Source organism: Ambystoma mexicanum, chromosome 1p (assembly GCF_040938575.1).
Source record: "Ambystoma mexicanum isolate Mex_15411 chromosome 1p, UKY_AmexF1_1, whole genome shotgun sequence".
NCBI classification, from domain to species: Eukaryota; Metazoa; Chordata; class Amphibia; order Caudata; family Ambystomatidae; genus Ambystoma; species Ambystoma mexicanum.
The window spans coordinates 838,702,499-838,716,823 of record NC_090921.1 but is presented as its reverse complement, the minus strand read 5'-3'; the positions used below and the strand labels follow the sequence as shown (position 1 = coordinate 838,716,823).

General features: G+C 46.6%; 1 protein-coding gene across 3 annotated transcripts in view; it reads left to right on the top strand.

Moving 5' to 3' along the window:
* ARHGEF2 (Rho/Rac guanine nucleotide exchange factor 2) overlaps nucleotides 1-14,325 on the top strand; it is a 1,257,231-nt gene that overhangs the window by 628,730 nt on the left and 614,176 nt on the right. For all 3 annotated transcript variants that reach the window (XM_069652802.1, XM_069652804.1, XM_069652803.1), the window contains exon 3: nucleotides 12,843-12,987. In XM_069652802.1, coding sequence (XP_069508903.1) covers nucleotides 12,843-12,987 — 145 coding nt within the window. The remainder of the gene's footprint in view (nucleotides 1-12,842; nucleotides 12,988-14,325) is intronic.

The following is a 14,325-nucleotide window of genomic DNA, read 5'->3' as shown; positions in this document are numbered from 1 at the left end:
AACTGGCAGCCAGTGCATTTCTTTCCTAGCGCTAGAGATATGCCCTCTTCTTGGAGTGTTGCTAATGATCCTGACTGCCTCATTAATGATGCATTTTAGTTAATAGTGACTAGTAATAATAATTTATAATAATTTGTATTTACATACATTATTATTACTCAATCAAAATTGGTACTAATACATTTTAACGTAGAACTCTTGGAAAGGCAACCGACACAGTGGCAGAAAAAACAATCTGAGGATTTCAACATGTTAAGGACCATGGGTACAGTACAAATTACAGCAGCGATAGTATTACAAACACGCCCTTTCCACACGCCTTTTTGATTTCGAAAACAAGTCATGTAATACTCAACATCTACCACTAGATGTCGGCCTATGGAAAGCATGTAGTTCTAAGCAGATCCACAAGCCTGAGAAATATATATTTGTGTAGTCTCTTTTTTTTACTGTACCTCAACACTAAACCCCTGATCTCCCAGTTCTAAATCTTACAGCTCATCCTAAACTACACAAAGAGCACTGAGTTAGACCCATGTGTGAAATGCCCTTTCTCATCCACTAGTTTATCATCTCAGAATTCCACACTAGTGCTGATTCTGGAAATTCCTCCTAACAGGGTGCCACACCCCATAACTCTCTTTCCCCCCACCTCCTCCCCTTCACTTCCTTTCTCTTACTCTTATTTTAGCCCCCTATCTTTTTCCTTTTTTACAAACGTCTCACCTTTCATGGCTGACCATGTATGTGCATTAAAGATATTTAAATTCAGCAAAATAGGAATGCCAAACTGGAATGCATCAGCTCATTTACCATTTTTCTCACCGAACTTCATTTACACATGTTTACTGCCAGTATGGTGGGCTGCGGGGATCCCAGAGCCCGTGGAATACTGCGGGCCCGAGGAAGCCACTCACTCCGTGAGGACATCTGTTGATTTACAGATGATCTTGTAGAGCTTTCTCGTCCATCCTTGACGAAGCCAGAGGTACAGACAACATCTGGCACATTGAAAGGACCAGGGCAAATGCTGGGGTTATCTCCATCATGGAATTAAACTGCAGTGTTTCTCAAAGCCCTTGCCTTACGGTACGATCAAAGGTCAGGCTTTAGTCCAACCGGAAGCACAGAAATCCCTCTTCTCCATCACAGGTGAGATTTTATCATCATTGGATGCTAACTTCCATTCTATTCTCATTGACATTTGACACTATTAACCACACAGCCTTCTCCACCACTTGGAGACATAATTTCGCTTTTCAGAATCTGTTCTCCACCCGATACTGTCTTGACTGAGATTGCGGTCATGTCAGGCCTTTTCCTCTAGTCCCTCAGGGATTGGTGCTGTGCCGTTGTCTCCTCAATGCCTACTAATCATGAACTTACCTCCTCCTGTGCTCCGTTCACGGTGGTGCGCTGCCTCATCCTCCGGAGGTCCCCCGACACACCGATTGCAGCGGCTGCACTTCCTCTGTTCGCCTGGAATGCGAGACTTGTGCTCGCTCCTCCATCATATTTGAGGGTTGCCCTGGCGCCTGAGGGACACTGTGTGGCAGCAGCAGATGTGCTGGCTAAAACGGAATGACAGAGCGGTCACTTGACATATACAGGTTGCTTGATGCCACATCTCTGGAAGCCGCCTGGCATTTACCATTATAGAAGCGCCTCAAGAACATTACAGCAGTGCTTCTTAGCTTATCTGCTGGTGGAGTTCCGCTCATTGTGTACTCTTGTTACTTAGATTGATTCTCTTGGCTTCTGGACCTTTGGCTCTCCCTTTTTGGATTGGATTTGGATGCTCCCTGTGTCTTTGGTGTACCGGCTCCCCTTTTTTGGATTTTTGGGACGTTTTGGACTTTGCTTCTTTCTTTGGATTCTTTCCTGGAACTTCTTTTAATCTTCCCTTCTTGGATTTTTTGATTCTTGGATTATTGGACTGAATATTCTTTGGACCTTGGTGGAACCCTGCAGCAGCTTCTGGGCCACCCGCTCCTCTCCATTAGTTGCGCCTTCATGCTATTCCAGATAGTGTGAGAAACCCAAGGGTATTCTCCCATGTGGACCCCAAGAACCGTCTGTTCAGGTGTCCAGGGGTGGGCCATCGCTTTTGGGTCCCAACCCTGGGGTAGACAAGCGGGGGAGGATCACCTGGGTAGGGGTGACTGGGGTTGCACCAAGGGGAATAACCCAGCCAAGACACGGTATCCCAAGGAGACGGTAGGTAAGGGAGAATACGCCCCAGAAGCCTTCGTGGGATTTGCAGATCCCATGGTCCCTTATGCGAGAGAGAGAGAGACAAACATCTCACCCCGGAACAACACCTGGCAAGGTGGAGGACAAGATAAGACAGATATAACTCCAATCCCAACACTTCTTTGTCTTCCCCTAGGTTAGGTCATAAAAAGTACTATGAAGACCAGTACTCTCATGTCAGGGTGTTTGGGGTAGTGAGTAATCTGACACAAAGGGAATCACCTGTATTACATAGGAACTGGGATAGGGGATTCCCCTCTCTCCTTTGCCAATCGCCTTATAATAATATCATCGGTAGACCTAAAACCCCATCTGGTCTCGTATCCCCCTCCCCATTTCCAACAAATACTGGTACAAAGAAGAGGCGATCGGGAGCAATGAGGATTACCCATAGCAACAACATAGGGATACAGAGGGAGGCCTACCATGTAACACCAGTAGACTGTCCCACTAATGGAGCCAGGCATGGTCAGGCAATCAACCCAAACCATTTACACCCAACTTCACTTGAAAATTACTTCAGGTATAAAAGTTGTGATTCTGCCAGGTAGTACAAGGGAGCTGGGATTGCTGGTTGGAATGTAAAGGCAGCAACACGAGAAGCCTGGGAGGACCGGAGGAGAATGGGACACCGAAACGCTGGCCTGGTGTACCAGAGGTGTTGCAGCGAGGTGAAGGAGCTGGTTCTCTGTGAAGCCAGAGGGAAGGCAAGGTGCTGCTTATTGGCCGTGTCCAGGCCAGTGCTCGTTCTCCTGGGACATGTGGTGGTCCCAGAGGTGTCTGAGGGGCAGGTGGTAAGACCCTGACCTCACACCCCATATCCCAGGGAGCTGCCAGCCAACGCTGCGCTGTCTGGGTGAGTCTCGCTAGGCGAATGAGAGGTACCCAGGTGCGTGAGGATGGCTGGAGCAGCAGCTTGAAAGCAGAAAGTAAAGCGGGAAGCGGACAGGAAAGAAAAGAAAGGAAAAAGCAGACTGCACAAGAGACACAAAGCAAAAGACAGTAAAGTGAGGGTGCATGCAACCCGAATCGGGAAAAGGGGTTGCGAGCGACCCGACAGATTGAAAATAAGTGAAAGATTGAAAACGAGTGAAAAGAAAGCAAAGCAAGGGTGTGAGTAACCCGAAACAGGAAAGAAAGGTGCGAGGAAACCCGACAGAGTGAGAAAGTGAAATACTAAGTGAGAGAAAGTAACGAAAAGGGTGCAAGCGACCCGAAAGCAGGAAACGGGGGTATGAAAGACCTGCAGGTTGAAAAGGGAAAGTGCAAGAGGCACGAGACAAAGAAAGGAAGCTGTAAGGGTGCACGACCAAAGAACAGAATGTGCCAGGGGCACGATAAAGTCAAAAGGATTGTGCAAGAGGCATAGTAAAGAAGACAGAGGGGTGCAAGTGTGCATGACTGAAAGCAAGAAAGAAAGGAAGAAAGGTGAAAGAAAAACAACGTCTCAGTGGAAAGAAGCTCAAGAGGGAAAGGTGCCCAAAAAGGAAAAAACAGAGTACAAGGTTGAGGGGTCAGGAGTCAGAGTGGTTGCACAGGGGAGGAGCCAAAACCCAGTGTTTTTCAAAAGTCTCTGATACTACCCAATGGAAAGAACTGGTTGTTAAAACGGTGCATCTTGACAAGGTGAACTTTTGTATGAAGGTGGGGCCTAGGCTTGGGGAAGGAAACCCTGAGAGACCCACCAGAGACATTGTTGAACATTGTAAAGAGAGGACCAAACCTTGCAGAAGGGAACTTTGAGTGGCCTAACAGGAACTGTCTTTTGTTTGTTTGGAAATGGAAGGATCGAAGCTTGTTGAAGGGAACCCTGAGAGACATTCTGAACTTTGACTTGCGGCAAGAGCCCTACGTGGAAGGTTCCAAGGGCAACCCTTTTAAGTTGAACTATTTTTGAACTGGCAGAACTACACCTATGGGTAAGACTACCTGAAACCAGCTGTGGTTTACATGTTCTTTTTAACTACCATTTTTCCTTTAAGTAGGTCCCTGAAAACATTTTGGCTAAGAGTGAGAGCAAGCATCGGTTTAGACACAGAAAGACTTCGGTTTTGGATTTACGGACATCAACGGCCCTTAGAAGCATCAGTTGAGGGGAATCCCCCCCACCTTTATAGTTAGAGCTGGTTAGGCATTCCACCAACCCAACAAAGCTTATAAATAAATGTTTTCAAACTGTTACCTTTAAGGCTGTATCTCTCTGGATACCATGCCTCTCTCACAATAGGCTGCCTTATTTTTCATCCTTGTATTATTTGGCTGTAGATCTTCAGTTACCAACTGCCTGCCGTCTCTACCGAACTAGGTAGCTTTATGCATGCAGTAGATACGGAATTACACAATCTGATCATTTCAAATTGATCGTATGGACATCTGGATGAATTCGGCCAGTGCCATTCAATGGAATCGAAATGATCAAGTTTGGTAATCACTACCAAACATGGGGAAGCAGGAGTTGCGGGGGTGTCCCCATGTTTGGTAGTGGGGGAAGCGGGAGTCCCCCTCACTTCCGGAGGTGTGGAGACAGGGGAAAAAAAAAGAAAAAAGAAAGGCGGACCCTGTGGCGTCAGAACCGCCCCGTGTAGGAGGGACGGAACTGACGCTGCAGGGTCAGAAGAAAAGCAGACTTCAAAAAGGTAAGTAGGGGATTGGTGGGGGGATGTATTGGAGGTCGTGGGGGTTAAAGTTGTGCCAGATTTGGCCGTGGCAAAAGAGTTCTGCCACGGCCAAATCATATACACTTGTAGATACACATAAGGGGTACCTGTATTGTAGTGTTAGTCATATAATCTGTTAGTTCTTTTCAGCTGCAGAGTGCCTGGCATTGCCTTTTCCTGTTCTACCTTTTGGTCCCAACAGCTAGCATGGGAGTTCTTGGAGTCCTCCCTGACTGGTACTTGGGAACACAGGCATAAATTCACGAGGGACTTTAAATCACGACACTACCTGGCCAATATCATTTCCCCATGTACAACAATTTTTCAAACCTATGCAGTTGATACTCTGATCACCTTCAGTGTTCACGGAACTGCACCAACACATCATCACATCTCAGAAGGCCTGATCCAAATTGGATGATGGAAAACCTCTTCCTGAAAGCTTCAGACTGAGATTATCTATTTTGCAAACTCTGTTCCTGCTAATCTCCCCTTTGTGTTGTCCCTTTCCGTTGGATCACTCCCTTCCCTTGTGGCCTAAGCTACAAATCTTGTAGTCATATTTGACAGCCTCCTGTCCTTTGCTCCACAGATTCATGAACTCATGAAGAAATCTAATTTTCAGCTGCACATCCTGGGATGCATGCTCAACATGTCTCAAACTGTTCAGGCCACTTCTTGCAATGATACTTGTTCGCCTCGACTATTGTAACAATTGTGACAGAGTCCTCGTCCTGACCCTGTCAAGGGGAATGGGAATCAGCGGCGTAGCCAGGATTGTCTAACCAGTGGGGCCTGAAGCTAATGTAGTTGGACCCACCGCAGTGACATTAACATCTGTAAATGTCCACACACCTCTGCTGAGTGGGCATTTACAGATTTTGGGTGGGCCTTGCCCTCTTAGGCCCTACCTTGTCTACGCCTCTTATGGGAATACCTCTCAATCTGGGGCAGGCGGCCTACCAGGGTGCTTGCCAGAGCCAGTCCTGCCCCAGAGGCAGGGTGAGTGAGCTGGGAGGGACTCAACTCAGCCTCTGTCTCTTCTCTACAGGTGCCTGTTTAAAAGAACAAAGTGCCACCTTTGCTTACCCCATACCTGCTGTGCAACTAGCTGGCCAGTGTTCTTTCTCTTCTCCCGTAGGAGTACTGATAACAAGATGACTAGCGGAAGAGTCCTGATTAGTCGCCTCATAAGTAAGAGAGGCAGTGATATACTGGAAGGCAGCAGAACATCATCTGGAAAAAAACAGCAACCCAAAAAATAACTTCCAAAATGACGTTGATTACAACGGGCCAACATTGAAGAACACTGGTGAACCCAAGTTCCAGAAGGGGCTTACAGGTGGCTTTTAGGTTTCCGATGTCTGTAGCCCCGCCCCTGGGGGAGAGGAAGTCAGCAATTGGCCCAGCGAACCGGCTGAGGTAAAGAGCAAATGGAAGGCACAGGGGAGGTCAAAAGCAGGAAGAAAGGTGAAGATGGTGTTGGTTGTTCAGGTGAGGCCAAAGGAGGGCAAGGTGGACTAAAAGGCCAGGCAGAGAAAGAACCATGCAGCAGAGCGTGAGGGAGGATTTCAGAAAGCATGTGCAAGGTGAGGTATCAGTTGATGAGTGAAAGTGTTACTTGGGTGTGTGAGTCTTTGTAAGGTCAGTGAGTGAGACTAAGTGAGGGAGTAGGGCTGTGCGTTTGGTTGAGGTGACTGGGAGAGTGAAAGGAGGGTAACTGTTGGAGAAGAGTGGAGAGTTTGGGAGGAGGGCGTAGAATTGTCAGAGGAGGGAGTAGAGGAGAGTGGTAGGAGGGGAGAGTAAGTCAGCTTCACTTAAAATTAGTTAAATGTGCTCTGTTAAATGATGTTACATAGTTAACATAGAGCACTATAAGTTGCTATAGTTTGAATTCCAATCAGATTGGCTGCATGTCTCTCAGATCCTGCGTCTTCCTGCTTTGTAACCGATAAAACGCAGAACGCAAGATGTTTTCTGATATGTGATAGTTCCTGACATATGACTGGCCGTAGGAACTGGGAATTGTCATTCAGTTTTTCCAGGTGGTTCAGAAAGGTCCTAATTTCCTGTAGGCCAGTCGACCTCTTGCTGGAAGGGACCAAGATCATACCGGGGCAAGTGCCACTCTCGGTGTAGACATCTATCCCAGGGAAACTTTGTGCCACAGATGGGGATTCGGGACAGGTCTCGGCCTTTTCACCTGATCCTGGTACCATGAGGTTGTTGTAGCGTTTCTATGGTCTAGGTACGATATCTGCAGAGGATACACAGGCTTGGCCTCCTTGGCTAACTATTTTGTGATGTTTCCAAATATGCCCCCAGAGCTGTATGGTGTTGTGTGCGGTTTAGGGTCAAATATTTGAATACAAAGGTTCGAATAACAATACTCTCGAAACAAAAGGACCGAAGAAAAAAAAATTTCATGCACTTTTTTTTTCTTCGTTGTTTTTTTTTTTTGGGTCCCCCCCTAAACCCCTGTTTTTTGGCCAAAAACCATTATTTTTACCTATACCAAAACCAAAAAAAAATACATTAAAAAAAAGGCATTCAGTCTTTTTTTTCCAGTCCTTTTGACTCGAATGTATTGCATTCGATCCTTTTGTTTTCGAATTAATGACTGGACACCGTTGTGTGCTATATCTCGGTCTGCAAGCTGCAGCAAGAAGCAGGCCTGGGTTTTATCCCTGAGGACGTGTTGTGTTTAGATAACCTGGGAGAGACCTGTGTCCCCACCGTGGAGAATTCCCAGATTCTTTATATTTTACCCATCCTGACACTGTTGAGGTAGACCAATCCCAAGGAAGGGTTTCTTGTTCAGTTGTCGATAAATCACTAAGGCCTGGTCCCTGCAGCTCTTTATCCTAACCATTGTCTTGATGGGGAGTCTGAGCCAAGCAGTGGGCTACGTGCTATATTCCTGGGCTGTATAGTAGATTAGAAAACCTAGGGAAGACCTGGGCCTCAATTATATTAGAGACCCTGCCACCTTAGAGTGTAACCCATCTGCTTGGTTCTGGGAGAAGACTATCCCTTTTTTTTTTTTTACAGATGGGCTGGTGGCAGTAGATATTTTTCTTCCGTGTTTTTAAATTTTTACTGGTGCACTTTTGCTGTTTACTAGATAATGCCATAAAGAGTAGTACATACTCTAAACTTGCAGTGCCATACGATTCTTGCTTGTCCTTTAGCCATTTTGTACTTTGTCCTTCTTCCTGCCTTCTTGGGTCTGGAATTGCCATGTATGGGAAGCCCTTTCTCAGGCAAAGCTTCTGTTTTCCTGGGCAAAGTGACTGTGTGTATGGCCGGATATGGGGGCTGGGGCTGTCTGGTTCCAGTCCACATCTGAGCCACATTCTGCCCACACGTTGCTGGGCAGAATGGTTGACCAGCGGCTGTCCATAATTGGACAGCCCCTTCTAGTTTTAAGGGTGCAGATCCTTCCCATTGGTGGACCTGGTGGCGACTTTAGTCCAAATCCTTGACAAAGGGAGGGCTCCTGAAGCCAATCGACAAATCATTGTTGGAGCCAAGACTCCTATGAAGAAGAGCAGCCCACCAAAAACCTGAGGACGACTTTAGTAGCTGACCAGCATTGCCTTCAACCAAGTCCTGGTTAAGCTCTGCTCCTCTGTCTTGATGTCAAGAAGGCCCTTGTCAGAGCTTCAACCCCTGGACTTGTGGAAACAATCTGTCCCGACCACTGCTCGAGGAACCGTGCCTGCTGAGCCTTCACAGGCGTCTCTGGATCACCCAGTGCACTGACCAGCTCTCTCCTGAGCTACCTCACTGCAGCCGTTGCCATTCCGAGTGTATCCTTGGAACTTGGTGGATCTTCAACTTGTACAAGAAGACATCAGTGCCTGCAATTACAGCCTCTTACAACAAAGAGAAGCTATCCAGGACCTGCTCTTTTGCTGGTCATGCGAAGATCACCTGTCATCACTTGATTGTTGTGACTCCCGATGAATCCCATCTTCTTTATGTCCTTAGGGTCTCCCGAGGTTGCCTGTCCCATGGAGGTCTGCATCTGTTCATTCCAAGGGTGTCCAACTGTCCACACTTCAGAACCTTCTCAATGGAGCCTGAACCGGTGTGACTGGATGGCCCAACACAAATAACCAATCTGATTCTGATAGCAACTCTAAGGGTCTGTATTGCGGACTATAAGACAGACTGGCTGTAGGATCTTATAATGGTCTCTAGGGACTATCAGGCTTTTATGGAAGTTTGGCACTAAGATTGCTCCTCGCTATCTACTTCCAGCCAGTTTACCCCTCCCTAGCCCAAGCGTCCCTAATGGGTATGTTAATTTCTCACCAACGGGGTCACCTATCAATCTGTCGACTGCCTTATGCTGTTGAAGTTTCCGTAAAACAGTGGCTTCTTAACTCCCTCAGTGATTTTGTAGACTTTCCCTGATCTGGAGGATCAGAAGACGGACACAGAGGCTGTATAGACATTTTTTGCATGATTTTTATTCTAAAGTAAAATGAGGCCTAGCTCTCCCTATATCTATGTGGTGTTCCTTACTCATTTTAATAACTAAGATGCTCGTCAGTCAGGGGGAATGTCCAAAAACAAGTCTGTCCACTGTCCAAATCTATCCTATCTGACCCTACCACTAATGTAACTACCTAAGGACAGGAGAATGGCTCCCTTCTCCTGGTTGCTGTGTTTTATCACAGGGTTTTCTATATTTTTCCTTTGTTCCATTCAATAGACCATACACAAATAGTCTCTCGTTATCTTCTGGATTAATATGACCTGTACCAGTAAGGTCTTGGACTCTCCTTCTGCTTCCGCTTGGCTCCGTGGCTCACTATTCAAGCCATCTGGTTGACGTGCATTTCGTATTCATCTTCCCAATCGAACCTGCTCTATATCTTGGGTCGGGGGTGGTTCTCTGCTGTCAGTGGTATCGGCTTTGTTCTCCAGGCGGACTCCCTACCACCGTTGCTGTGTGGTCGGGCCACCACTTAACTCTCTCTTCAATTGCATTGTGATTTCTTATGTTCTCATATGCCAGTCTCCCAGTGTCTGTCTCCGTGTCAGAACTCGACTGGCTTATGTGGGCTCTGTGTTTTATCAGAGCTCTGCCTCCTTCCTCTCTGCAACGCACAGGGGGGCTTCCCCTCTCTCTCTCTCTGCACACACAGCATACACAAATGGGATCAAGTGCAATTAATCTGTGTCCTATTGTGTCTTTATATGATGTTTTATTCTGAGTTTATTGTGAGTAATGTGTACATGTATCTTATGTTCTGATTTTTGTATTTTTTCAATAAGGCTGTGGGTGCTCTTAGATGATAAATTTTTATGGAAATCTTTTAGATTTGTAATACATTTGAATTTTTGATATATAAATGCAATACAATTGATGAGATTTTATGTTTTTGGCTATGTGGTCAATTTTTTCACGACAGAGCAGTAGGAAAGAGTATGAGATGGTAACTGGAAATGCTTAATTTGTCGTCCCTATCCTTTCTTGGGTGAAATTGTTTTGGGGTGTTGTATAACCTGTATTATATTGGTATGTCAGTAAACAGGGCATCTCCCGTCTCCTCCCCCCCCCACCCGGCCTCCAAATAAGGTCTTCTTTATTTTCATAGCAAATGGAGGCTTGGTTTCCTCCCCCCTAGATTTCCCTCCAGTTCCCCTCATTAAAAGCTTTTAATTCAAGTCCAAACCCCAATGTCTTTTCCCTTCCCTCCTTGTCCCTCCTGATTTTGAGCTATGGGAATGGTCTGGCTAAAACACCCTTCCACCCTCCTGAAAAACCCTGTATCTCTTCTTGGAGCCTCCCTGATCTCTCCAAATTGCAGACTATGGTATTCCCAGCTACTTTCCTTCACGGTACACCATGTCTTCCCCTGTTCAAATATTTATAGCCTCTTTAGTCCAGATCATGTCCCTTGTTCCTTCTCACCTCCTGGGCCTCTCCAGTGCGTTCAGACACTCAGGCCTTGCCCGTTTGTACTCCTTTTCTGTCCCCATAGAGTAAGAGTCCATATGTCCTCCTCACGGATCATTTTGTGAGGGATTCTTGGTAATGGTTCATTGCTCCCCTGATATTGGTCTTCCGAGCATGATCCGCTCTCTTCCCATCCTGAAATGCAGTTCTACGGCATCTGCGCACCACCTTTGTAGGTTACGTCATGGTACTCAATGGCCGGGCACTGACTTCTCTGTGCACATGTACAAATATGCTGCTCTTGCAGGCCAGGTCACATCATTCTAAGCATGGAACAGTGTACCAAAGGCTCGGCTCTCTGCTCTTCCTCACAGTAACCCTGTCCTGCAGACAAGTGGTGCTTCTGGGGCACACTTCAGAAATGCTACCCTCTCAAGGCTCTAGGCATGGGAGTTCACAGGGTAATGGCCTGAACTCTAAACCAGGCCAACCAGGGTGAGGAATGAATAACGCAGGGAGCCTGCATACTCCGCTCAGCTCAGAATGCTTGGTTTCACAGCAAGCCTGTACAGCGGTGGAGGAACCAGTGGGGAGACTGAAGCGGCAATGTAGCCAGGGTGTCGATGGAGCCCAAAGTAGGGCTCTACCCACGTGGGCAGAGCATCTGACCAGATGTGAACAGTGACTTGGAGTTCCAAGTGAGCCAATGCTGGCCAGGCAACCCTGACACTGGAAGACGGGTTTGGTTGTGAATCGACACAGTGGAATGGCACAGCCCCATCGTTATCAAGAGTCCCAGCTCTTAGTGGGGTATGGAAACAAGTAAACCCAACACCTGAGACTCCCGCCCCCCACCAATTAGTACCGCCCTCTTAATTGTTGATATAACTTTGGTTGAGGCCTATTTGTTTTAAATCCAAGCTAATGTTTAGCACCCTTGTTTGCTGTGTCAAGGCAACGCCATATCTCCAAATTTCAGTTGGTGTGTGAATTATGTGAGTGCTATGTATGGGTCAGGAGGTGTTGGGTTACCTGGTGATGGTGGTGCTCCCCTTTTCTTTCCTCTTGAAAACTCTTAAGGCCGCCCATAACGGGGACTTGCCCGCCTTTTGTAATTTGATCTTTTGGGATTTTAACCGTTTGTCCCCCGCCCTGCCTTTAATGTATGTGGGGGACACCCGTGCAGCCCATAATACCAAACTGTGGACCAACCCGCAACCCCCTTCCCCTGTTCGGTGTTATGGGGTTCGATCTAATCTACTATGCCGAATACACACTAAACGTGCATTCCGCATTTTAGATGCGTTCTTTTCGTCCATTTCCTTTTCCAATCACCTGCTGTCCAACCAACCCACACCTCATTTTAGGTTCAGTGGGTTTAAGCCTTTTCAAATAATGTGTGTCCCCTCAGGATTTAATGTTTTCCTTCTCCGGGCCCCCATACTATGGCATGCCCTCCCTATGTCCCCAAGTTCAGTGCAATTCCACCCTGCATTCAAGCGAGCATTGCTCTCTCAAATAAATTCATTGGGAAGGACCCCACAACCTGACAGGATGTTACTATTCCAGGGAGGTGAGAAGTGGGACGTTGTCAAATCCATCCCTAAAAGAGTGGTTATTTTGAATTTCCACACAATTAGAACTGGGGGTGACCAATGAGTGGGGATTTGTGATACGCAAAGAAGGGGGCTTGTGGATGCCTACTGGGTGATCTTGAAGGTATAGCAAAAGAGAGGTCATTGGAAGTGAGCGACCAAGGAGTTGGCATTGACAATGGCCGAAGATATTTTGTGTGGTTGGCTAAAGAGTGGGTATTGAGCTTTAGTTATGCTCATGGACTGGATATTGAGGTTGACAAGAGTTGCTTATGGTTAGTGTGTGTGTCAATCGGCAATACCAACATTCCCAACTGATTTGTGGTCAGAATGTTTCCCATTCTCTCTAGTCCCGTGTGCCAGTTGTGTGTCCACTTGTTTGTGCTCTGAACTGACCACCCTACCACCGCTTTTGTATTCCAGTCAGAGTTTGAAAGGTCTGGATCCCGAGGAGCTGGAGAATGTGCTGGGGCACAGAAGAGACCCACGTCGGGTCCCCATCACCTGCAGCAATGATGAGCTAGAATCCCTGTTCTCACTACAGGAGGAGGACATGGAAGGGAATCAGGTAGGAACAGGGGCTTGAACCCTTTGCCGAGCCAGAATCCTCCTACGCAGAAAGGTGCATTGGGCCAAATCAGAAAAACGTAATGTGTTCTCTTATCTTTGTCTTCCCTCTAATAGCCACCCATTTCCCAGAAGCCTCTTTGTTTACATTCCGATTTAGCTACTTTCCCCATCCCTATATCACATGAACCACTCCAGGCCCTAGTCACTTTGCAAAAATTATGTAAATGGGTGGATATTTGATGGGATACTGCCATAGCCTCGGGTGATACCTCAGGGACAACGCGTTTGTCTTGGAAGCAAGACAACACAGAGCAACACAGGTTCAAATCCCTGTCCCGCGCGTAGTGACTGGTCTCCGGTAATATAGCACGTTATAAAAGATTAATTAATAGCCTGGACATTTGCTAATCAACTCCAGTGACACTATTCTGTAGGAGCGATCACAATTTTGATTCAGACACAAACCTTATGTAACTATCCTGAATGGTACTCGTGTGAATAGATTGTAGTATTGATAACTTGGTTTTATATCCAAACTATTTTCAACCTCCCTTCCCATCCGAAAGGCACAAAAAGGGGTTGTGAAGTATAGTTGATACCAAGTGCAGTTCACAGACGTATGCAATGGCAACCAATGGCACAACATGTATTTAAGCAGTTGGGTTGATGTCTAGTTTTCCTTTCTCGGATCTTGCAAACTGCCTTGCACTATGGCACCCGGGAGATTATGCTGTAGGCTTGTTATCGGCTGGCTTCTGGCAAGCCCCGCACACAGCCTCCCTATGGCACCAATAGCAATATGCAGAATGGTTCATGTCTGGTTTGACGCTTCCATGCTAGGATCAAAGATCCCCAAATACACTTGTGCAATAATGTTTAAGCCAACAGCAGATGCCTCGTTTTAGGGCACAATTTCATTTTTTGGGGTGCTGCGGGGGTTAAGCTGTCCCATTTTATGGTCCCCCTAAATATTATTTGTTTCCGTTGGTTTTCTAGGATCTCTTATTCTTGTGGTTAGATTCACTTTTTCTGAAGTCCCCCCTTCACTGCAATCCTTTTTACCATATTGTCCTATGGTACCCATATTGCTCTTAGGCAAGGGTGATTTTAAGCACCCTATTTTGCCGTATGTTTATTATATGAACCTACACATGTTTGGAGTGGGCTGCTGGTGGTTAGAATGTATTTTTAGCATCTTCGGGGTGCAGCCGCTGTTACTGCATCAGAATTCTTATGTACCGTTATGGTAGCCTTTGGGGGTGGGGGGGATACGAGTGCACTCTCAGCCATTTCGTTTTGAGACATCTATTTTTTGGGGGAAACCACAAGGCAGGCC